The sequence below is a fragment of the Empidonax traillii genome, unplaced genomic scaffold (genome assembly GCF_003031625.1).
Source record: "Empidonax traillii isolate 1590-97213 ecotype Southwest subspecies unplaced genomic scaffold, ASM303162v1 scaffold393:size534744, whole genome shotgun sequence".
In the NCBI taxonomy this organism is placed as follows: Eukaryota; Metazoa; Chordata; class Aves; order Passeriformes; family Tyrannidae; genus Empidonax; species Empidonax traillii.
The window spans coordinates 503781-529427 of record NW_020955586.1 but is presented as its reverse complement, the minus strand read 5'-3'; the positions used below and the strand labels follow the sequence as shown (position 1 = coordinate 529427).

Genomic DNA, 25647 nt, shown 5'->3' with positions numbered 1-25647 from the left:
TAATTTTGAGCCATCTCTTCTACTACCATTAAAAAAAAAATTAACTTAGTTTGTTAAGAATATATCACAACATTTACCTTTTCCTCACAGGTTATCCGTACATCTGGAGTGAACTGCATTTTTTTTTTCATGGCAGTCATCTTTTTCTGCTCAGTTTATCTCTTCAATCTGATCTTGGCTGTGGTAACAATGGCATATGAAGAGCAAAACAGAGCTAGTCTTGCTGAAACAGAGGCCAAGAGAAAACTACTTCAGGATGCCCAACAAATTATAGAGAAAGAACAGGTTTGTAAATTATTACATATCATATGTGGTTCTTTTTGTTTTCTTTTGTATGTGAATTAGGGAAATAATGTTTTGAATTAAATATGTGCTTCTTACAATACCTTCTCACATTTCAGTTCTCTTTGTGTCTGTATAAATGCATGAGTGTATGTATATACAAAAACATCTCTGTGATACAAAAAACCATCATTAAGTTTTAGGATTTGCAGACCTGACACTGTATAGGAATGGCTTGTTGGCAAGTTTGTAGTTTTTATGGTATTGCACAGGTGCTGCACTCCATGGTTTTCCCCGTTCTTGTACACTCCCACTATTGCTGTGGACAGAAATTCCTTTCTCTGGGTATTCCTTCTTGCTATTACTGTGCAGTCTCATGAAGGAAATAGGAGTGGATACATTTACATCCATGAGAAAAATTTTCATTTTTGCGGTTCCCGGAAGTTGGAAGTTTCAGTGCTGATAGATTTCAGGCCTGATTAAAAAACCTTCCAAGAGCCACCAAAGCCCATCTAACCTGGCCGTGAACACTTCCAGGGATGGGGTATCCAAAGCTTTTCAGGGCAACCTATGCCAGTGCCTCACCACCCTCCCAGGAAAGAATTTATTCATAACATCTAATCTAAATCTCTCTTTTTTCCCTTTAAAACCATTCGCCCTTGTCAGGTCACTACACACTCTTGTAAGAAGTCCCTCTCCAGCTCTCTTGGAGCCCCTTTATGGACGGGAAGGGGCTCTAAGGTCTCCCTGGAGCTTTCTCTTCTCCAGGCTGAATGACCCCAACTCTCTCAGCCTGTCTCCAGAGCAGAGGTGCTCCAGCCCTCAGAGCATCTTCGTACTCTTGGGCAGGTCCATACCCTGCTGCTGTTGGGGGGGCCCAGATCTGGACACAGCACTGCAGGTGGGGTCTCATGAGAGGGGAGCAGAGAGGGAATCACCTCCCTTGACCTGCTGCCCATGCTTCTCGTGATGCAGCCCAGGACACAGTTATTTCTGGGCTGCAGGCACACGCTGCTGGCTCATCTCGAGCTTCTCATCCACCAGAAGTGAAGCTCTAAGCTAGGGCAACAAGATGGGTTGAAAATTATTGGTAAGACCTATTGTATCTTGTAACTTTTTATAAGAGATACCTCTGATTTACTGCTTACAGTCAGAAAAGTCAGATCTGTAAGGGGGCATACAAATATTCTCTAGCAACTATCCAATTTCATCATTAAGGTGTTCACCATTTTACCAAGTTCCTCCTCCACAGCTGTTGGCAGGTCTGTGATGTTTCCCTGCCTGACATTCCAGCTTGCCAAGATTTACTTAGGCTCTTCTTCCTTCTGTTTTCCTTTTGACAGGATTAGTATTCAAGAAAAAGATTTAGATTGAGCCCTTAGTATTGTGTTGTCTTTGGACTCAAGGACCTTTTCAAAGCAGGAAAAGGGAAGGAAAAGGATACACCATAATATTCTGTAATTCAGAGACAAAGCATCTCAGGTGACAAGGGCAAACTTTAATTACAGGCACTGACAAGCAACCCTGTTTTGTCTTTCTGTTTGTGAATAGAATTTTGTACTCCTATCTTTTTATAGCAGTTTGATATTGGAAAGCTAGGAATTGTTAGTGTAAAGCATTCAGACAGCATAATAATTTAATGAATAAAAACTCATGAGTAAAAACTAAATCCTAATCCATGTGTTGGCATTTACCTTGTGTTAATAGACAGATTTTTGGCCTTTTTTTTTTCCAGGAGCTGGCTGCAGGAGAAAGCAGTAAGGCCTTGCAGGTTGGATCTGAAATGCCAGTTGCTGACTTGAAGAATTCAAAAGGAAGAGAGAGTAATAAGGAAACACCTATTTTAAGACAAAACCTAATTTTTGTTGATCAGAAGAAAGAGGAGGAAATATTTCATTCACAGCCTGGTCACTGCCACAAAAAGCTTGTAAGTATTTGAAATAGAAAATATATTCATTAGACTTAGGTGTGATATGACAATTCAGTGAGCAGAAAAGCTTTCCCTCTTTGCAATTTTCCTCCCTTTTGTTTTATTTTTTTTTTTTCTCCTCCTTGTATTCATTGGAATGTCTTGTTTTTTAAAGAAATCTGAAAACTGTATTTTGGAACCTGAGGGAGACAGCACTATTTGGACTTGAAAGGGAAGTTGGAAGCGGCTGTCAGTAGTACATTCATACTGAAATAATTTCACGTAAAAAAAACTAAAAAAATTTGAAAGGAAAACCTAGAGCATAAACCAAGCAGGGTGAGTTGTTCTGATGTAGAGTTCCTTTATTACTCAAATATATACAATCTACAACAAACGTGGCAATTACTTGTGGCTCACCTGCAACTGCGGACCCTTCAAATTATGAAGCAATCAAATAATCACAAAAGAGGCTAAAGATGTTAAGTCAAAGAGAAAAAAACATATCAGGCAGAAACATTTTGGTAGGACTGTCCCAGTTTAAATGAGACACAGGTCTTTTGTTGAGAATGAGTTATGAGAAAAGACCAAACTCCTCCCTCTAAGCAATTAAAAATTCAAAATTAAAAGGCTCCGATTGAAGGAAAAAACAAATTATGGAAAAGGAAAAATAACAGCCCTTTATTAAAAGGTATGTGTGTATTAACAGAAACATGGAAAAAAACAAGTAAAACAACCAAACAATTCTCATATACCCACAAATAATCCCCTTCAAAGCAAACTGATAAACAGGCAAAGGGAAAAGCAAACAGTTCCATTTCGTGCCCTTTGGTGCAATTCCAACCATAGTCAGCAGGTGGCGCTGTTGGATCACTGGAGATGAAGAGACCTGTAATGTCTTGTGCCCGCCACCAGGACATGCCAACCAAAAAAAACCTGACCTTTCCTTTCCCACACGCGGGGAAAGGGGAGAGGGAGAGGGGGGAGGAAAACAACACCACCAGCAAAAACAAACAATCCTTCACTCACTCTGGCTGGTTGAAACTGCTCTGCACAGTCCTCTCTTTTCCACTGATGTGCACAAAGACCCCCAGCGGGGGGGGGGGGGGGGGAAACAAAAAACAAAAAAACCAGTGGGAATGGCGAAAGTTAAAAAAATTAAAAGAAGCCCTCCAGGGAAACAGCTCATCTCTGATGAAAACTCCAAGCAGGATCCACAACTAGCAAAACAGGTCCTGAAGCCACACACACCAGCCTCTACACTGACCAAGCGTTCCAGCCACAGCCCACCAAACTCCTCCTCCCCTGTTGCCCAAGAGAAAAAAGTAAACAATAGCCTTTCATCTCCCCCATTTCCTAGGAGACTAAGTTCTGGGCAATTAGTGAAGGAACCAGTCCTTTTGTTCACCTGATAGCTCCTTCTGGCTCTGCACACAGGGCCAGGGGGAAGGGAAAAATTTCTTTGCCTGGTTTACAACAGCTAGCTAAACCATGACAAGGACTTAATCAGTTTATAAAAACTTGAATAGACTATTCCTGTGGTGCACATTCCTATTTTAAATCCCAGTTTCTTGTCCCCAGTTGTTTCCCTCAGCTAAAGACAGATGAGCAGCAATAACCAGGTCAGTTGTTGGTGAACACCCTTGTCCTTTCTAAAAGCACTAACTCTGAATGCTTCTGAACAGCTGTGAATTTCAACAAGAAACCTGAAGACTTTATTCAGGCTGGCACACAAATTTTTATGTGTTTCTGTCTTACGAGACACCAACCATTACAGAAAGCACTGGGAACTGGGATGTGACTAGAAGAGTCTAAAAGAACCTTTTAGACTCAGAAAAAATATAGAGAGAGAAATGAACATTTAAACACTGTATTACAAATTATTTTGATATGTCCATTCTATGACAGTTCTATCAGCTAAGTTTTGGTTATTTTTTCATTAAAATATCAGAATGATAAAGAGAAATAATGATTATTAAACCCCTGAGGCCAAGAACATCAGTTTCATTCCCTGATTAACAGCTTTCTAGAATATGCTAACAAAAATAATAATATCAACAAAGTTTGAAGTAATGGTATGATATATCCTTACTTTTATACCCTTCCAACTTTCTGTGAAATTCTTCATGATTTCCTCTGTCTCAGAGTCTCACATATTCTTTGCAGACCATGTTTTATGACTGTCTACTTTATCTTGAGAAAGTGTGTGTGTTAATGTGTCATGATCTGAATATTTGATAATAATTCAGTGTATCCCATACGATACAATTGTTGACCTGTCATCCTTGAGCTCACATCAGGAACACCGAGCTGAGCATTCTGTGGCTTCTAAAGAAAACAAAAGTAGTGTCATTCCTAGTTTTGGGCAGTTCAATATTAGTAGAGATCTAGATAGGCCTGGTAATGATGGAAAAAAAAATTTTTTATTAACTACTTGACTATTTTTCATATTAATAAATATTTATTATTTATTAATTCATTAATTATCATCATTAAATAGGCAATAGTTTATTTAAACTGATGGCCAGTGTTGTTTTTGTCGGTTCTTCTCATCAGTCACTGGAAAGATGGAAGGATTCTTTTCCCTTGCCCTATTAATATTTCTATGCTTCTATTATGACATTATTATTTTTAATAAATATTTTCAAAAGGAAACAAGTTCATGAAGAAATTTACTGGTTTTGATGAAACGCCCTTTGCCTTTAAAAGCAAATACCTGATAGTGTTGTATTTTTTTGTTTTATATATTGTCACCAAAGTAAAGCTTCACTTCAATGTGTATTTAAAAAGATGTATTTATCTCATGCTGGACATAATTTTTGTATTGCCTGTTTTTTCTATTCCCTTGGTATATTCTCTTCTGTTGTCTTTCTAACCAAAGAGGCAGATCCTGCTGTCCTATGATGTGTCAGTGGACTCTATTAATGATCCTTTGCGAAGACACAGGTTAATGAGTGCAGCCACTATTCTTACAGATAATTCGGGTACGTCATTCTTTCCTGTTTTTCCTGTGAGATTGTGTAATGTGATCTGAGAGATCAAACTGTCTCAAACACTCAGCATTATTCTAAAAGCCACGAGGGGAAATTATGCACCAAATGTAAATTTCAGTAACATAAATATTCTCATATCTCATGTAATTGTGTCTGTAACCCGCAATAACCAAGGGCAAATCATGCCTGACCAACTTGATTGAAAGAAGAGAATTTCAAAGTGTGTGTAAGCAGAAATTTTGCCCATTTTCAGAGGAACAGGTGGTGCAGTCTCTGATCTGATGATGTCTGACCCTGCTTTGAGAAGGGGATTGCACTACAGATCTGCTGAGCTCTCTTCCAACCTCACTTATAACCCTGTCCTCAGCTGTGGACACCTGTGGCTGTGCAGATTCAACTCACAGGAAACAAGTTGTCATTTTCCCTGAAACAGTGATTTCTCTCCTTGATGCAGATCCTTTATCATCCTTTAATAGTGTAATCATAGAATCATGGAAGGGTTTGTGTTGCAAAGGACCTTAAAGATCATCTCTTTCTTACCCCCTGCCATGGGCAGGGACACCTTCCGCTGGACCAGGTTGCTCAGAGTCCCATCCAACCTGGCCTTGAACCCTCCCAGGGGCAACCACAGCTTCTCTGGGCAACCTGTGCCAGGGCCTCACCAGCCTCACAGGAAAGAATAACAAACAGATGAAGAGGTGGGTAATATCCTCTGTTTCTGTCATGTTGAGATTTGTTGATTCTGACCTGCAATAGCCTGTGATTAGTTTGTGTAGTAGGAGTGAAACAACTTTCTTTTGATGATGCCGTTCTGCTCACATGGGATTGATGTTTCTTTTCAATCTTTTCTCTGACTGATTGTTTTTCTCTTCCCACTATGATATTCCACATAGGATTATTCATATGTCACTTTCCCTCTTTCTCTGCTAGGGTCAAAAGTGAGATGTCCTGCATTGTGGAAACGTTTTGTTAAAAAGTGCTTAATTTGGAATTGTTGTCCATTCTGGAGAGCAGTCAAAGAGAAGGTGAAGTTGGTGATTTTGGATCCATTTGTTGATCTCTTTATCACGTTTTGCATTATCTTGAATACCTTATTTATGGCTATGGAGCACCCTGGCATGTTACCAGAAACCAGAAAACTGATTACTATAAGTGATGAGGTAAGTGAGGTCTACATTAGGGTGAATATGGAGTTATAACCCTGTATTTATACTGGAACAGTCCCATAAGGAGACAGACTTCTTCAGTGACCTTTTCTGAATTTCTTTTTTGTCCTTCCAGGTCTTCACCCTGATTTTTGCACTAGAAATGATCTTAAAAATCATTGCTCTAGATCCCTACTACTATTTTCAGAACAAGTGGAATGTTTTTGATAGTTTGGTTGTTTTGATTGGCCTACTGAGCTTTGGGACCAATCTGTCACCTTTCAGGCTGGTAATGATTTCTTTATTATTTTTAAAGGCATATGTATGCTATGGATTTGTAAAAGATTACAGGGAAATACCCTGTCATTATTTTACTGATTGTCATGGGTTTGCTCTGGGCCAATTTTCTCTCACCTCCCACACAGTTACTATAAGTTGAGAGAAGGTTTATGCAGACAAAAGAGATCTGATTGGGGAGGATAATATTAGGATTTATTACTAGCAAGATAAAAACTAAAGAATTATGTCTACAACAATTCTAATTAGGCAAAAACGCTATGTATGTACAAAAATACCCCTCCCCCCTTTGTATCAGTTCAGGAGGAGAAGCAGTCTTTGTTCCATTTCTGGAGCTCCAGGTCTTTTAAATAATTTTGCAACATTTGAAAGTTCTTATTCTATTATCTCTAGGATGACAATTCCGATTCGTTGCAGCTGGAACTGTTACTCTTTCTCTCTCTCTTCTATGTCGGCATCAGGGCTGGACCTACCCCCCTCCTGGGCTAAGACCGGAGGCTGAGGGTTACCCAGGCCCTGTAAGGTCTTCCATGGACTGCAAGGGGACACTTGCCCACCATGGATCTTCACCACAGAGTCACAGGGGATAATGGCTTTTGAGTCCACCCCTGTTTCTTGTGAAGTCTCTTCCAAAGGGAGAAGAGTCCTTGATGGACCTCTCCGGTGTGGGTTCATCCCTTGTACAACAGTTCTTCCATTCTCTGCTGACCCTCAGGGTCACAAATTCAGCTGCACCAGCAGGGATCCCTCACTGGGATCCCAAGCCTACCTGTGCTGTTCTGCTCCAGTGTAGGTTTCTCTTTCTCCATGGGCTACAGGTCTCCAGCAGGACTCTGTTCTATCTCAGCTTCCCACAGAGTCACATTTTCTTCATGCAGTCTTCTGGCTATTTCATAAGCTGCAGAGGAGGATCTCCACTCCCCAACAGTTTTCCACAGGTGGCAGGAATTTTAGTTTTCAGGCTTTTCCCTGCTGAAGGGAGAGAGAGAAAGGGGGAGAAAAGGAGTTCCCCCCTGCTTCATGGCTTTTTCTCTTCTCTCCAGCTGCCAGCTTTGACCTTGGAGGCCCATTATCTCTGTCTGGAATTCCTTCTGCAGTATTTCTTGTCCAGGCAGTTTTTCTCTAATTTTTTTTTTTTCCTACTCTGTGACAGGAGAGAAGGGGGGCTTCAGTACCACACCTGGCCCCTGCCCAGGGCTGGGGAAGGAAGGGGCCCTGGCCCATTTGGGGCCTGCTGCCTCTCCTACATGGCTACTAATTTTCATCTGTGCAACCACCTTCTCTTCCGTTTTCTTAAATATGTAATTGGCAGAGGCGTCACTAAAACTTTTGATTGGCTTTTTCTTCAGAAATCCACCTGGAGAAAACCATTTTCAGCCCCAGAGGGGGATGGGGGCAAACCCATGACAATGATGAATCTGTCAAATCAGTTCCCTTTGCTGGTAAATATTAAGCAAACAAGAACATTTAATTCGAGTGAATGTTAATATTAAAGAATACTTTCAATATGTTTATTATACTGTGTATATTGGACACTACAAATCCTCTGGCACAGTCTGCTCCCAGGGAGATCTGACTCAGCAGAGAGTTCACTGGTTCCCTGTTAGGTTTGTACAGTGGCACTGCTCAACTACACCTCAGACCTACAATCAGGAGCAGATATTACCTGAGTATTTCCTGAGCTTAAGGATAGCAAAGGTTCCTTCACAGCTTTTCCTTTTGGGCTGAGATTTGTAAAATAACAGAGCTTTTCTCATGACTGAGTCATGGCCTTGAGGGCTCTTCAGTGTTTTCCTCCATTCTAGGGAAAAAGAGGAATCATTCTGAGACATATATGTATAATATTACTTTTGTGCTTATGTCTTTAATGCATATTTATAATGTTAAGTTGATTATTTAATTCAAAATTTTTCACAGTATTTCAGAGTCCTCACACCTACTCATGGGGGTACATAGGGTAGGTCCCATCTAGCTTTTCAGATCCTATTTTAAGTCTGTTTGGTGAGAGGTATAAAAAAATATTTGTCTTTTACATTCCATCTAGTCCAAAACTCAGTCATTTCATAACCTTCATCCATGTATCCATAAAATATTTATATTCCTGTTCTTTTTATTGTTAATTATATTATCAGACTAGCATATTCTCGTATCTAACTTGGCACAAACAATTTGAAACCTTTCTTTGATAGTTCTCTGCTCCAAATAACATTAACTGTTGAAGCTTAAGCGCAGCACTTTTACATCAAAACAATTAAAAGCCTTTCTTTTTGGGAAAAATAACTGCTGCAGTAAAAGCAGCATGATAAATGCAGGGTCTGGGTTTTATGTGGGCTGTGCTGTCTGGGCTGTGTTTGACCTTTCCTTTTTTCTCTTGTGTTTTATTTACAGATCAGGATCTTCAAATTGGCAAAGTCCTGGCCAGCCTTGAATACTCTTATGAAAATAATTCTGAACTCATTTGGTGCTCTGAGTAACCTCACTCTGGTTTTGGCTATCACTGTATTTATTTTTGCTGTAGTAGGAATGCAGTTTTTGGGCAGTGATTATGAAAAAAAATTCCATAAAATAAGCACCAGTAAAAATTTACGCTGGCATATGAAGGATTTCAATCATTCAATCCTGATTATATTCCGAATATTATGTGGAGAATGGATTGAAATGATGTGGGAATGTATGGAAGTGGCTGGAAAACAGAAATGTATTACCATTTTCTTGCTAGTCCTGGTGATAGGAAACCTGGTGGTGAGTTTTAAGCTGATTCCCAATCCCTACTGAATGCACCCAGTTACACTGGCAACTGATTTTTTCAGAGGAAAACTTTATAATTCTGAGAGTATTCGCACTATTCTCTTCCCTGGATGTCACTTAACAAGTTTTTCTTCTTTTCTTTTTTTTTTGTTTTTGCTTTTCCCTTGTCTTTCTCACACAAGAGGTAGAAGCAATACAAAATTATTCCCTCTACCTATAGAAGTGCAGTGCTTCTGATAATGTGGTGTCTGATGTAAGCATCTTTCGTGTTGATAGAATCAAATAACCAGCTTTTCAGTGCTTTTAATGCTTATCAACTTGTCCTTGTATTATCAAGAGTTTGCCCTACCCAGATTTTCTGGTTTCTATGACATATAGTGGATCTAATGCAAATGTACTGGAAGACAAAATCTTTTTCATCTGCTTGGTTTGTTGCTCAATACCAGAACCTTTTTGATAGTGGTGCTATTCAAATGTGTCTTTGCTGGTTTTCAACATTTCTATCTCCTCATACCTTATGGACATCAGAGCAGGTGAAAATATATTTGATATACCCAAACCCTCATTCCTTCCTTTTTCTCCTGCCATTCCTTCCAGAAGGGGCCACATTGTACTATGACAATATTGCAGTATAATAGTAAATAATTTCATGGCAGTGGTTGATGCAAGCAAGACTGAGGGTTTCTGAAGTGTCTTTTCTGTTAGCAGTAGTGCCTCTAACTTACTTTAACTATTTTAAGGTGCTCAACTTGTTCATTGCCTTGCTGCTGAGTTCCTTCAATACTGACGCCTCAGGGGGACAAGAGGAACCTGGAGAAGGGACTAAATGTCAGATTGCCCTTGCACGGATTTACAAGGGCCTGAAGTCTGTGAAAGACAGAATTCTGGATCCTCGTGGCAGAAAACTGAAAGGAAGCCTCAAAAAGACAGACAAAAAGCAGACTTTGGTAGAAATTTCTGGCAAAAACCTAGAGGGTAATAATTATGCCATGACAGATGTCAGAAAATATATAGACAACAATGGCTTTGACACAGAGTGTTACCATAATGGAGAGAATTCCTCAATAATCAGGAAATATAAAGATCTTTTAAGCAGTCACAGTACCTGTGTTCCCATTGCAGCAACAGAGATTTACAGAGACCAAAGTGATGATGAGCACATTGTATTCACAGAAATAGAACAGAGAAAGCAGGTAAGAACTATTCATATTTAAAACAAATACTGTAACTTACATCTGTAATTGCCATCTCAAAGGCTCAACAGTAAATGGTATCCCTTCTGTAATTTCTGCCATTTTACTTTCTTTGTTCTTCTATTGCAAGGACTACCAAATAGTCTTCATTTTCCAAAGGGGTTTTGAATATCCACTTTGTCACCATTCTTTTCATGGATAGCCATAATTCTGCTTTCCTGCTTTGTTCCCAACTATTGCTGTAAACAAATAAATTAAGTTGGAAGAAGACAAACATTCCTTCTTTTTGTCTCCCTTTTCTTACACTTGGATTGTGTCTAACACAGGGCTCTTCTGCTGCTTATATGTTGCTTCACAGTTGCATGGAATCCAAAGAGAAAGCAAAGAAAAGTTGCACTTCAAGAACTAATTTCTTTTTTTTTTTTTTTTTTAATTACCTTTTCATCTCTATGATGCTTTGGACTCCCCTTTATATCTTGGGATTTTCTTGCTTCAGGTAGGATAAAGCTCAAGTCTTTCTCCATGTGAGTCAGGCATTTATACCATCATGATCTTACACAGGCATTTAGGGCTGTTTGAGATATTTCAGGTGTCTGTCACATCCACACAGAACTGTCAAATAAGACACCAGAGCTATAGGAACTCTTTTCACAGAACTTTTTGGGTTGGAAGGGACATCTGGAGATCATCCAGTCCAACTGCCCCTGCAAAAGCAGGGTCACCTAAAGCAGGTTACAGAGTGCGTACAGGTAGGTTTGGAATGTCTCCAGTGGTCATTGTCTAAGTGGACTGCTGGGATCCATTTCCTGTGGTTTTGGTCATATTAGGAAGCACTGTCAACAGAATATCTTTGGACAAATCCTCAAAGAAGCAAAAATTGCTGATCACCTTAGAATCATCTGTGGCCATTTCCAGTATGTTATCCAGAAGCATTTGATGACAAAAACTGCAGCAGTGGACTCTGGTCTTTCTTGGAATTTGTGGAGGCAAAAGGACTGAGAACTGATTGGGATCACTTACGTCTTCTATCTGTAACTGGAAGCATGAGGCTGTTGGGGTCCAGCTGCAAAGGTTAATTGGATGCAGAAATCCATCCGTGGGCTAAATGGGGAATGATACATTTCCCCAGTAGAACTACAGGGCCACAATATTTGAAATTGAGGAAGAAACCATTCTATTATAAGCATTTTGAGGATATCATTTAATTATCTGTAAAAAGACAAACATACTAGTGGAAGGTTCTCTGCCTGTGACAGAGGGGTTGGAATGAGTTGATCTTTAAGGTCCCTTCCAACCCAAACCATTCTGTGATTCTAATTTTTGTGGATGTTTTAGATTCTCTTATAGAATTCTGAATTTAGGAATGACTGCCAGGGAGAAAAAACGTGGAAAGTCAAGTGTTTTACATTATTTCCTGCAGGGAGACAAACTAAGACATAGAGAACAGCAGCAGAGTTCAGGCAGCTTCAGTCAGATTTCTGGGACTCCAGAAACAATACATGTTTTCAGAGCAACACATGAAAAGCAAGAGCAAAAAGAGGTAGTTCTAACTTTTATCATCATGCGGAACATGCTAGAGATTCAAACTGTCACAGCTTTTCTCCCATTCATCAATAACAGCACAGGCTGGGATTTTCTGAAGAGTTTTACAAGTGTGTAGGTTACCTACCAGTAATGACAGTTCTTTGAGTTGTGTAGACCATATATACATTTCTATCCTGCCACACTTTCCCATCTTCAAGCCTTTTGAGACATGGTTTGTATCTCTGAAAATGAAAAGAGAATTGGATTGGCCTGAAGAAGTCAGACTTCTCTCCCAAGTTGTAGCATAAGAAAGTCTTTTTGTCCCTGCATATCCTGTTTAGATGACTAGAAGAAATAAAAAAACTCATTAAATTAAAACTGTGGAAAGAAAGAGGAACTGGCTTTTTCTGTCCTATTATTTGTAATTTCATTTTGGTAGTTCAGCAACAATAAGGTTATAGACTGCAGAATCCTTTTGGAGAGGGGGGCAGGGATATGATAAATTTCATTTATTTTAAGTTTGTTAACCTTATTAATGAAAAGCAAATTAATTCTCTTTCCCATTTAGAAATGTGGTGCTGCTTGTAGCTTTTCTGAAGCCCGCACTGTGGATCCAGCTGTTGGTCTGGAGATGGTTTCCCAGACTAAAAACTCACACCTGCCGAAGGACTGTTTTGGAGAAAGTAGGAATCTTTTCTGTATTGCTCTAATGCCAAATGAACCAGTGTAAAAAAATTTCCACTTGAAACACGTCCAAATTAGCAGAATCTGTTTTTCTGCTCATCCCAGTGTTGACATTTACCTTTGATTACCTGAACATCTCCTCAGACTCCATTGACTCTCATGGTTCAATCCTGCTGCCTTTACAGATTCATGAAGTGTTTCTGGTGGAAAGCAGTGAACAGGGAGTGTAGTTGTAATGTCTCTGCAGTGCAGTAAAGTGAAATAATCAGTAAAAATAATAATTGACTAACCTTCTAGTAAGATAATATCTCTTTTCAAAACAAAAAGAAGAAATGCAGATAATAAACATATACAGAAGTTGAGGTGCTTTTTTTTTTTTTTTTTGGTGCCCATAAACCTTTCTGCAGAAGGGCAAAAAGCTTATTTGTTTTTTCCATGTGTGAATTGCTCTATTAAAAGAGAATGTTTTAGCATACAAATTTTGTCTTTTCTTTAGTTTGAGATCATTTTAACCGCAGCACCACCTCATAGGTAAAAGAGCACATTCTTTCTCTAGTCTGTAGAAGCTCTCTCTAAGCTGTCTTATACTTTCTTGATTTCATATCTCAGCATTTTCCATGGAACCAATAGACTGTTCTTTCTCTTTTCAGATTGTGGTAAATGTTTCCCATGTTGTGTAGTGGATATCACTAAGTTTCCAGGCAGAACTTGGTGGAACTTCAGGAAAACCTGCTACAGAATTGTTAATCACAGCGGATTTGAATATTTTATGATTTTTGTGATAGTATTGAGCAGTGCAGCACTGGTAAATTGCATTTAATTTCTCTAACTTTGAATTGATTGTTGTCAGAAAAAAAAAAAAAATTGGATTGATTTCTTCTACTCTGACTTTCCTTCCTGCAGGGAGAAATAAGAGTGTAATACATGTATCCCTTAATGGTGATAAGGCTTTCCTGCACTTGGATAGGATATTTAGGTATATGGATTTAAATATATGGAATTGTAGCTTTTCAAGGAATATAGTTCTTCATACATTTAAGTCTTAATTACAAGGCTAAAATAGAGTCCAAAATTACTTAACACTTTTAAATAAAATAATAGCACTTCTAAATGTTTAAAACATTTTAAAAACATTTTGATCAGAATCTTAAAGTGAAGTTGGCTGTAAACTGAAAGGGGAGGTAACGTTTCATTGCTACCCTGATCAGATCCATTTCTACTCAGGAATAAGGGAACTTTTATGATTTGAAAACATATTCACTGTCTACTAAAAGTAATTTGTTACATAAAAGGTTTTATAGTGCAGAAAGAACATAACCAGTTAGTCTGAAAGGGATCTACGTGGAAAATGTCAGAATTTTCCAAATAAAATCTGTTCTGTGTACACTAAGTTCAGGTTGTTTACTGAACTATAGATTTGAACTGTCTGCTTTAAAATTCCTGTGGCAAAGTGCCCAAAGGAAATCACTGAGATTTCTATGAGGGCTCCTCTCTATTCATGTGGAACCAAGCTCAACTAAGTGTCATGGTTTTGCTTGTTCTGGAAAACTAAGAAGGAATTTTCCCTTCTCTCTGCCCACTGTGAAAGAGGGATGTTGAATGGGTAGGTTGGTTCTGCCTTGGGTGATTGATCAACACAAAAGAGTTGACCTGTAGGTCCACATTCTAGATTGATGGCCCTAAGAGTCTGTGAAGAGGGGTTAGGAGTTTTTTTTTTACTTTTTTTTTTTTTCTCCTGGGAAACGGCACTCACTTGGTTGTTACCTGAGCTGGGAGAAGGTCTGCGTGGCAGGAGCTCCGAGGTTGCTTTGTTCTCAGCCTGGATGCCTGGCAGGTGGTTTTTTTTCTCCTGGCCCTGGTTCGCCTGCGACGTGTTATCTGCCCCAGCCCAGGACCTGCTTGGATTTTCATGGAGAGGAACTATTCGGGAAGGAGGTCACCTTCTTTCCCTCCTCCATTCTGGTGTTTTTTTAACAGCAGTTCTTGTGCACGTCAAAGCAGAGGGGAAGCCACACGGTCCAGCCTTAGACAATTCCTGTTGGGAAGAACCCTTTTTTCTCTTTTTTTCCCCTCTCCAGGTGAGGGAGAGGGAAAACCTCCATTTTCGCCTTCTCCAGGACACCCTGGGGGACCCCCATGGGTTGACCACCTGTGATCCAACAGCACCCCCTACTGACTGCGGTTAGAATTGCACCAAAGGGCACAACTGAAATGTTTACCTTTTTTTGTTTCTTTGTTTTGAAGGGGATTATTTTTGGGTATAGGATTATGGTTAGGTTGTTTTATTTGTGTCCTTTCGTTGTACTGCCAATACACATATATCTTTTAATAAAGGGCTGTTATTTTTCCTTTTTCCACCCTTTCTCAATTGGAGCCTCCTAATTTAGGATTTAAGTGCTTAGAGGGAGGAGTTTGGGTCTTCCTCATAACTCACCCTCAGCAAAACACTTGTGTCTCATAAAACTGAGACAGTAAGGAAGGAAAATGAGTTATTCTTTAATGTACTTTAGGTTCTAAGTTGAGCACAAGGCTAATTGGTACCCAGGTGCAAAATAATAAAACAATAACATTTTCTTGTCATCAAAGATGTTTAGCAGTGAGAACTTTCAGATTTCTAAGATCCTGTTGTCTTCTTGCAAAAAGGTACTTGTCCAATTTTGTTTGGTTGTTTTTTTTGTTTGTTTGTTTATAAAGCTGTATACTGATAGGGAATTTTCTGAACCAGTTAGAACAAAGGGACACCACAGTGTCCATGCCTTGAAAGGAAAGTAAATCAGAGGGTGATCACAGAAAGAATGCACAGAAAAGTCCATGGTGAGTGCTCAGTGCTCAGAGAAACGAAGAGTAGTCAGGAACTCAAGTAGTTTCTGACCTAAGTAGCAGCAATTAAGAGTAGCTAGAAACTTTAAAAAGGTAGGAAAAAAAGTAGTTGGAAGTTTGAAAAAACATCGCTGCTAATGAACAGGTGGTTTGACTGGTAGATGGAGCTGAAGGCAACCAAGGTTTAGCAGGGAATAAAAGGACACATTATCAAATTTTCTCAGGAAAAAAAGGTCAGAAATGGTAAATCGTTTTATGTGCACGAATGTCAGAAGTTCTCATTTACCCACACTCAAATGAACAGTCCCATGGACACAGAGACAGCTCTGCTCAGTAAGCATTTCTCCTAATTGTGGCACAGCTGGAAGACCCCTGAGCTCTAGAAAAAGTATCCCTGTTTTCTAACACTGCAGAACAGGAGTGCGTAAGTTTTATTGGGTTGCACATTGGAGCATCTCTGCTCCATGTTTTTTCAGTGGTCTGTGCTCCTGCTCCACCTTTCCCATGGCCAGTTAGACTGGGTTTTTAGGCATGTCTTAACTGCAGGGAGGCAAATCAGGTCTGCTGTAATACCTAAATGAAGTGGAGATGGGGCGATAAGGTAGGGGAGAAGTGCTTGAAAGGAGGAATAAATACATTTCCAGAGGCTTGGTGAGGAAATAATGCAAGGTGTAAAAGGAACTGGGAGTGAATCGGCACTATCAAACACTTAAAATTAATTACCAAGGCAACAAATGCATTAAACACAAGCAAACACTGATGTGAACAGCAGGAATCAATAAAACATTTTCCTAAAACCTCAAGGTCAAGGTTTAGGTGAAAAGACCTGTAACTCCAGGAATAAACAGTTCCAGATAAGGAGTTTGTCATATTTTTTTCATGTGGGTATTACAACTCTGCAGGCTGACTAAAGATGGAGGGTCAGAGTCTAAAAGACATTGGTTAATGTGTTTAAGTCAGGCTTTACTGTGAAGAATTTAGACCAACACCTTCAAAATTATCAACTACCTTGGGAAGCCAGACTGTGGTAACCACAATTGCCTGTCCTCAGACATGTTTTGCAATGTCAAGCATAAAAACCTGAAAGTATGTGATTTTTCAACAACCTGAAAAGGAGATTGAACTCATTTTACAATTTAATTTTTTACTTCTAAGTATAAAACTAAGTGGTGGTTGCTCACAATGTAATATGAAATGCTTGTAATGAGACAAACTGTAATAAGACAAACTGTGTATTCTTGTGCAATTTAAAAATAATTTTCCGTACAATTACTGACCTGTTTTAAAACTGAATTCTGAAATTCCAGGCATTTGAAGATATTCACCTGAAGAATAGAAAAACAGTGAAAATGATCCTAGATTATGCTGATAAAATATTTACCTACATCTTTTTGATGGAGATGCTTCTGAAATGGGTAGCTTATGGATTGCACAGTTACTTCACAAATTGCTGGTGTTTGCTTGACTTTGTCATTGTATGTGTAAGTATTATATTCAGCTGATCATACATTTTGATTTTTGACATTTTCTATCTGGATAACTACATGTAACTTCTGATTATGAATAACTACAAGTGTGATAGTTTCCAAAAGCTGAAAAACCTGGAATCCAAAGAGACCTTAGGACAAATTTAAATTGAAATTTTCAGCAATAGCTAGAAGTTGCTTCAGAAAATTTTATTAGGCATCACCGTCATTGAGGACCAAGAGGGCTCTAAAAACCTATTCAAGGGGAAAGAAGGAGTTAAATTAGTGATCAGAAATAAAACTAAAATAAATTACTTAAAACGATAGAAAAGTGTGAAGCTACTGGCAGTGCTGGACTAGATGATCTTAAAGATCCCTTCCAACCCAAACCATTCTATGATTCTGTGATTTGGGCATTTAGAAACAGAAAAAAAGGTAGAGTTGCTCCCTTGAAGGAGAAGAAACTTAGATAGTAAAAGTATTGTAGGAAAAATCATTTCCCAGAGCGTTAAAGACGTAGAAAAGTACCTTTTGCTTTGCAAAAGAGAAATCCCAGCATTCCTTTGTGTATCTATACAGAGACATGCTGAAAACACCAATAGGGAGATAAGTGCAGTATTCAATTCCTACATATTTATTATGAATTCAGACAATATTAATTATTACAATCTTGCCATATAAAAATGAGACATCTATGCTCGTCAACATCACACTGGGAAGGTTCTGAAGTATTTTAAAAAAAGGACATGTAAATAGATGACTGATGGTAACATCAGAGTAGTTGTTTGATGGCCTCAGCGTTGAAAGTTGTGAAGTAGTAGGAAATTTCAACAGAAAAATCTAATATTATAGCTATTTATAAATAATACGTAGCATGACTTTCACAATTACAGCTTTCTAATCTTAATAGCAGTGCTCTCCAAAACAGAGGAAAGCCATGAAAATATATAAACCATTAAAAAAAACAAACCCAAGCAACCCCCACCGCCCATTTCGAACTAAAGTGAAGAAATCCTTTTTTTTTCTTCCATATATTAGAAAATAATAAAGTAAAATTGCAATAACTTTGAATTTAATGTGTATTTGACTTGATGGTCAAAGATATTGTACCATTCAGGTAATGATTGTTTGCTAACACAGACAAGGGAAATTTTGTTTACCATTTAATAATCCCAGTTCCAATTTTGTGAGCACAGCTGTCATTTGCTTCCTGGGGACTAAATCCTGAAACTGAAGACAAGGCACGTTGTTCCTCTGGGAGTGGCCTGAAATCTCTCAGGACTCTTAAAGCATTGAGGCCTCTACGAGCTTTGTCAAGATTTGAAGGGATAAAGGTAAAGATATTGGGGTCAGTGTGAATATTTTGTAATGGCTGAAGATTTTTAAGAAAATGACAACATAAAATGCATTATTATTTTCATTCATTTCCTTCAGGTTGTTGTCAATGCACTCCTCGGAGCTATCCCCTCAATCTTCAACGTTTTGCTCGTCTGCGTTGTCTTTTGGCTCCTATTTAACATTCTAGGAGTAAAATGGCTTGGGAAAAGATTTTCAAAATGCATACTCCAGGAAGGAAATATCAGTCTCATTAATAACAAAACTGATTGTTATTCCTATGGTGGAAATTGGACAAATTATCCTGTAAACTTTGATAATGTTGGGATGGGATACTTGGCTCTCCTCCAAGTGGTAAGTTCTATGAAAACATTCCCAGTTTTGGTTTCTTCAAGGAAATGGGTTGAGCAGCCCAGCCATGGGACACCACTATGCCTCTGTTTATCCCACTGAAATTGGGGATTTTTTTTTAACTTCCATATGTATTTTCCTTATCAGTGACCTGCTCAGTTCCTCCTAAAGAACACTTGAGCATGTGCAACCTTGTGTTAAAATCAAGAACTCTGTTTCATGGCTTTTCAGTTTTGTTTTCATTTTGATTAGCGCTCTAAGCCTGAAATAGTCTGCAGGTTACTGAATTAAAACTATTCTTATTTTGTCTAGTTCAGAGTGGATGAGAAAGAAAATCAGGGCACAGTTTGTTTATATTTTCTTTTCCTGTAGAAGCCATGAAGAATAGGCATACTAATTTACTGAGCTCCCTAACACCCCCAACAAAGGAGAGAAAGGCATGTTTTAAATTGGCTGTTATCCCTGTATCTTTTTTTGATGAAGTTCTATGTCCTGGATCCTCCAAAGTATTCTATGATTCTTCAGAATTGCTAAAAATTGCGGGAAGGATATGTTCTCTTGTTTTCTTAGAAATTGTTTTTATCCATTTACAATATATTTGCAAGTTGAAAATTTTTTTGCAAGCTAAAAATTTTACTTTTTTTTTCATAAAAAAAATTTAATTTAACAAGAATTAACAATAAGACGCTTTTCACAGGAACAATGTGGGGTTTTTGTTTTCAGGAAATATTTTTGTGTGTTTGTTTAGTTTTCAGAAAGTTCTTTTTTTCTCTTTACTAAACTCTAGTGATAATTCCCAGCATATCTTTAGAAATTATACACATTTTTTTATAGCAAACTGCTCATGTTCCACAACTATTAACACATTTATATAAGCTATACCTAATTTTTTTTCTTATCTATAAAATCTTAATAATGCATCCTTTTCAGGCAACTTTTAAAGGTTGGATGGATATTATGTATGCTGCAGTGGATTCACGTGAGGTATGTCATTACAATGAGGTTTAGTTCTTTTCCCTTTTCTTCTTCCCTTTTCCATCCATATAATTATTTCTTCATCTTTATTTGCAATATCAAGTGGTCGAATGCATCAGACTACACAGTGAAACAATAATCCTTGGAGTACCAAAAATCTGTAACTTAGACAAAAGAAACTGATCAAAGTAGAGTGACACCACACAAAAGCCTGCTTTTTTAATGCGTAGAAATAATCCTTCATGACAAAAAAAAAAAAAAATATATATATATATATATATATATATAAAAAATTAAAAAAAAATTTGTTATTATAACCTGGAAATGGTAAAGCTGTGACTATCTCATTTCTTTTTGTTTGACTTTTTTTTTAACAGATCAATGAACAACCAGAGTTTGAAGCAAGCTTGTACATGTACACATACTTTGTGGTTTTCATTATTTTTGGATCTTTCTTCATGTTGAACCTTTTTATTGGAGTGGTTATCAGCAATTTTAACCAACAAAGGAAAAAGATAAGTACTGTGGAGCTAACTCAGAGCCTCCTGGAATCCCAATCTGATTAAGTGATCAATGGTGATTAAGGAACAACGGTCACACTTCATTCTAAGAATTTCCTTTTCTAACACAGTCCCAGTTACGATAATTCAACCAGATAGAAACAACAGTCGTGAAGTAGTTTATGAGCCTGAACATTTACTGGAAGTGGATATAGCACTTTTTTCTTAGTATATTCTGTGATTGGCATTTTTTTTTCTTTTTCAGTTTTCCTCTTTCATTTCTTTGCTGTTTCTTGGGAATTTTCCTTCCGATTCCACACAGAGAAGTCAAATGGAATTTTCAGAAGTCTTGCCAGAGTGACTGAAATTGCAGATGCCCCAGTGAACGTTGTTATGTGTTTGTTGTACAAAGTGCTGATCACTCAGTGCTTTTATGACTGATGAGTGGCTTCTGAATCCTGGGTTCAAAGGGATTGCTAAGTACTGCAGGGGGTGTAGATGGGGATAACTAATACAGAGGGTGTAGATGGGAATAAGAAATTCATTGCCAGGAACCCCCTGGCAATGGTCCCATCATCCTTCATTTACCTGCTAGTCCAGCAACACATTTCTCTTTCTACCTTCCCCAAAACTAGAAAGTATTTCACTCCTTGATGCATCTTATGTAATTTTTAAACTATGAAATAGATTTGTAAAACTTCAGAAAGGCTCTCTCACTTGAGGGAACTGACTTGGCAACACTGCCTAGACTAGACTTTCATGAGCAAACCCAGATCAGCTCCTTCCAGTACATCATTTCAAAGATCAAGGGGAAAAGGAGAAATGGTGAAGACACAGTTTGTCTCTGTGCTCTCTTAGGTCCCACTCAGGACAGCTATAACTTCCTCTTTTTTACAGAAATTTACTGGTATTTATTTAGGGAACCGCTTAAACTTCAGCTGAACAACAATATTCTTTCCCTTTACTTAGGTGGAAAAGATCTATTTCTGACTGAGGAACAGAAAAAGTACTATAATGCCTTAAAAAAGCTTGGATCCAAGAAACCTCAAAAACCCATCCCAAGACCATCGGTGAGACCATCTTAAGTAGAACATGAGAGAAGATACAATGATGGTGACCATATCTGAACTCAGTAGCCAGGCACAGGGAAATCAACTTTGCATTAGAGCCCATCATCTTCCTCATTCCATGTAGTATTTACACTTTTGTCTCTCTTCTTTAATTCCATCTAACACAACTTTGTGGCTGTTAATTAGGGAAATTTATAGCCTATTTGTCACCTTTTCAAATGTGCAACCTTTTTATAAAGGTTCATATTAAGTGTTTGATATTCTTACCATGACCTTGGTTACTCAAGTTGCATGATCCTGCTTCTGCAACTAGACTGGATTATTGCAGGTGAGAATGAATAGAGACTAGGACATGCTCCGTGGCAGTTATTTGCTTCTAAGTAATCTTATGCTTTATTTCTTTTATTTTCTTAAATTTATTTCCAGGCCTGGATTTTCACAATAACTATTCAGAGTTTTTCTTGCTTATGACATTTTAATTTGAATTGTTTATCCTTCAATGAGAATTTCTATTAAAAGAGCAATAACAGTGTACTCTGGATGTTTTCCTGAAGTATATATATATATATATATATATGTATATATATATATATATATATATATATATATATATATATATAAGTGCCCATATCCTTGCTTGATGCCTGAATATACTTAGCCAGGTACTGTGAGTTTTCATTGAAGATCTAAAGAAATCACCTAAAATTGCTTTAGGTAGATTATTTTTAAGTTTATGTTGCCTTCAGTTCTTGTTCTAAGTACAAATTACTGATCATTATTTGAATGCAGGCTGGGTCCTAGAAGTAACATCAAGCATTTCTTGTTCTCTGCACAGAATGCATTCCTGGGATTGCTGTTTGATATCGTAGAGCACAAAGCATTTGACATCGTCGTTGTGATTTTGATCTGCCTAAACATGGTTGTTATGATGGCAGAAAATAACCAGGATGACACCAAGAAAGTTCTTAATAAAATTAATTATTTTTTTGTGGCTATATTTACTGCGGAATGTGTCATGAAAATACTGGCCTTAAGACAGCACTACTTCAAAAGCGGCTGGAACTTATTTGATTTTAGTGTTGTGGTCCTTTCAATAGTCAGTAAGTACCAATCACTAAATCAGGTAATGTGTCATACCAATATTGAGCCAAATTTCCTTATGAAGTAACCACCTGGATATATTTGACAAACACATTCCAGATCCACTGTACTTTTCAAAGTATATGCTAAGGGATTCCTTCTATGTTCCTTCCTTGTTTTCCTTTATATTTTTGCATAATGCTAAAAGGTGAATAGAGTTTTCAATCTTTATTTTTCTAAATATGTGTTTTATTGAGTAATTAATAGTATAGGAACCTAATTCACTAACATCTTCACTAAGTTGTTGTTCTTAAATTGTTGTCTAATTGTTTTTATGCTTTCAATTTACATGCTATCATGATAACTGTTGTTTTCATAGTAAAAGTAAATTCATGTTAAAAATACATTTGATTGAAAAATAAGAAAGATTTATTTATTTCACCAGGACTTCCTTTAAAGAAGACAAATCCTGATTGCTGTTTTAGAAAGCTCAGGAAAATGTAGTTACTCAGCACCATTCTCAATCTGGGACACTATCTGTGACTGTGAAAAGTCTCATTAAAACTGTCTCGGGGTTTTCTGGCTTTGCAAATAAGACTAGATGCTGATCATTTCCTCTGCAAAGGGCCATGTATAGCTCAAATTCCTTGTACAGTTTATTTGGTCTGTGCTTCCCCCTCAGGCTCAGGTTATAGCACAGAATAAAGGACAGAAAAGACAAAGTGCTCTGGGTTCTCTGTTTCGTGCCTGAGCACAGTAACCCTTTGCTGTCCTGTGCAACCCAGGAAAATGATGACTCCTTAACTCCTCTGTTTGTTATCATTTGCATTGCTCTGTACCATTACTCTATTAGTAGACAGTTTTCCTTTACATTCATTTTGGTCTTCTCTGATCTTCTTCAAGTACCAAGCATTAATCAAAACCTCACATTTAGCAGCAGATGACAACTAGAAGGCAATCCCCATAGCTTCCAGCACAGGAGCTGAACGGAGCTAAAAGGATTTTTAAGTACTTGAGCAATGAACGTGTAACTTCACCACCCCTGAATTAGAGAAATCTGGAAGGATGAAGTTTCCAAACAATGCATAATCTTGATATATCTTTAATATTGAATGGTATTACAATTTGTCTTTCTTTTCCTAAGCTCTTTTGTAAGCAGGTGCAGTATTGATGATGTTTGGGTGGAAAGTGGTGTAATATGGTCAGTGTTACTTCTGATACATAAAGCACAGAATATAACAAAGCAGACATAAATTTGACTAATATGACATGACAAAATTTTGTTTTCTTTCTCATTTCAAAGGTATTGGAGTTTCTGAGGTTTTCCAAAGATTCTTCTCTCCTACACTTTTGAGAACCATTCGCTTGGCACGAATTGGCCGAATCCTGAGACTGGTTCGAAGAGCGAGAGGAATTCGAACCCTTCTGTTTGCATTACTGATGTCTCTTCCTGCACTGGTCAACATTGGCCTTTTGCTTTTCCTGATTATGTTCATTTATGCCATTGTGGGCATGGCAAACTTTGCCTGTCTTCCCTGGAAAAGCGGGATTGATGACATTTTCAACTTCCAAACCTTTTCTGGTAGCATTCTCTGTCTCTTCCAAATTACAACATCAGCTGGCTGGGATACTCTTCTGGCCCCTTTGTTAAGTGAATCTGGTACATGTGCTCCCAACTTAGGTTTAAAAGACAAGGATAAAATTAATTGCACAAACACAGCATATGGTATTTTCTATTTTGTAAGCTATGTCATTATATCATTTCTCATTGTTGTAAATATGTACATAGCTGTCATTTTAGAGAACTTCAATGTTGCCACTGAAGAAAGCACAGATCCTCTTTGTGAGGATGACTTTGATATGTTTTATGAAACATGGGGAAAATTCGATCCTCTGGCAACAGAGTTTATTGACTATTCTGCCCTTTCAGACTTTGCAGATGCTCTGGCAGAACCCTTGCGCATTCCAAAGCCTAATAACATCCAGCTCATATCCATGGACCTCCCTCTAGTGAGTGGAGATAAGATCCACCACTTGGATATCTTGCGTGCTTTCACTAAAAGGGTCTTGGGAGAATTTGGAGATTTGGATAGTCTTGAATTACACATGGAAGAAAAATTTGTGATTGCCAATCCATCTAAAATTTTTCAGAAGCCAATTTCTTCCACTCTTAAAAGAAAACAAGAGGAGGTATCAGCAGTTATTATCCAAAGGGCCTTCAGGAGGTATTTGTTACAGCGTTCTTTCAAAAATACATCTTTCTTTCGCCGTCGCAGACATAACAGTGCTGTCTATGGAGAAGAAGCACGGGAGAAGCAAAGGCTTATTGTATCAATGTTTAATGAAAGTAGTGGCAGGAAGATACATAAACCACGGTCTGTTTCTTCCACATCTCTCCCTTGACTTTATGATGCTATTGGACCATTATAAGCTGGACACATAAAGTTTCCCCAGGCTGCAGCATTTTTGACATGTAAACCAAAGTCACTTATTTTCCAATGGAGGCCATGTGTGAATCCCAGAGCATAATGCTCTAAATTTAGAATAATGATGGCAGCCTTCAAGTATTCTGATTGTTCAAATTTGCAGATTCTCCCCAAAAACAATTAAGATCTGAGCAACTATGTCATAAATGTTGGAGGAAAATCAAACCATATAACTTTTTTCTCAGCTACTAGAGTAGGTGGGTTCATTTTCTCAACTGCCAGTTTTGTCCTAGTTCATGTGTTTACGGAGAAAATCTGTAAAAGGTCAGTTGTAAGCACAGATTTATAAACACACAAGGCTCTAGAATATTTTATATCTCTTTAGAGATAAACAATATTTCCAACCAGGCTTTATTGTGTCAAAAATAAATAATTACTGCACTTCTGTAAAAGAGCTCATTCAGAACAGTTGAGTATAGTCAGCCTCTAATTTTGATGATTTGAGACCATCTCCTCCTAGCGCCTGTGGGTGGATTTGTTTATGCTTAAGAATTTTTGAGGTGTCTTTATATGTGCACCTAAATGGATTTAACAGATCATTCTGAGTTGCCTGAGTGTAAAAGTCATATATAATTCGTTCTTTGTATCATTCAGCATATGAAAATTGTCATACTCATAGTTACCAAAATCAAAGGATTTTACACATAAAGTTTTTCTTCCAGAAAATCTTGAGAATCATTGTACATAAAATTTTATAATCAACCAAATGTCATATAAAGCATTACTTAGTAATCTTAGTAATAGGAGGCAACATGTAATAAAAGTTAGAGGAAGTATTTATTTGATTGATTC

General features: G+C 37.8%; 1 protein-coding gene across 1 annotated transcript in view; it reads left to right on the top strand.

Moving 5' to 3' along the window:
• LOC114062267 (sodium channel protein type 5 subunit alpha-like) overlaps positions 1–25277 on the top strand; it is a gene marked incomplete at its 5' end in the record, with an annotated part of 30225 nt that extends 4948 nt beyond the window's left edge. The window contains 17 exons of the mRNA XM_027893524.1: positions 137–285; positions 2018–2209; positions 5070–5172; positions 6112–6341; positions 6463–6615; positions 9012–9365; positions 10112–10564; positions 12657–12771; positions 13423–13577; positions 16900–17073; positions 18255–18392; positions 18493–18747; positions 19675–19728; positions 20097–20238; positions 21189–21289; positions 22125–22389; positions 23673–25277. Of these exons, the coding sequence (XP_027749325.1) occupies positions 137–285; positions 2018–2209; positions 5070–5172; positions 6112–6341; positions 6463–6615; positions 9012–9365; positions 10112–10564; positions 12657–12771; positions 13423–13577; positions 16900–17073; positions 18255–18392; positions 18493–18747; positions 19675–19728; positions 20097–20238; positions 21189–21289; positions 22125–22389; positions 23673–24772 (4133 nt within the window). The remainder of the gene's footprint in view (positions 1–136; positions 286–2017; positions 2210–5069; positions 5173–6111; positions 6342–6462; positions 6616–9011; positions 9366–10111; positions 10565–12656; positions 12772–13422; positions 13578–16899; positions 17074–18254; positions 18393–18492; positions 18748–19674; positions 19729–20096; positions 20239–21188; positions 21290–22124; positions 22390–23672) is intronic.
• Positions 25278–25647: the final 370 nt, after the last annotated feature.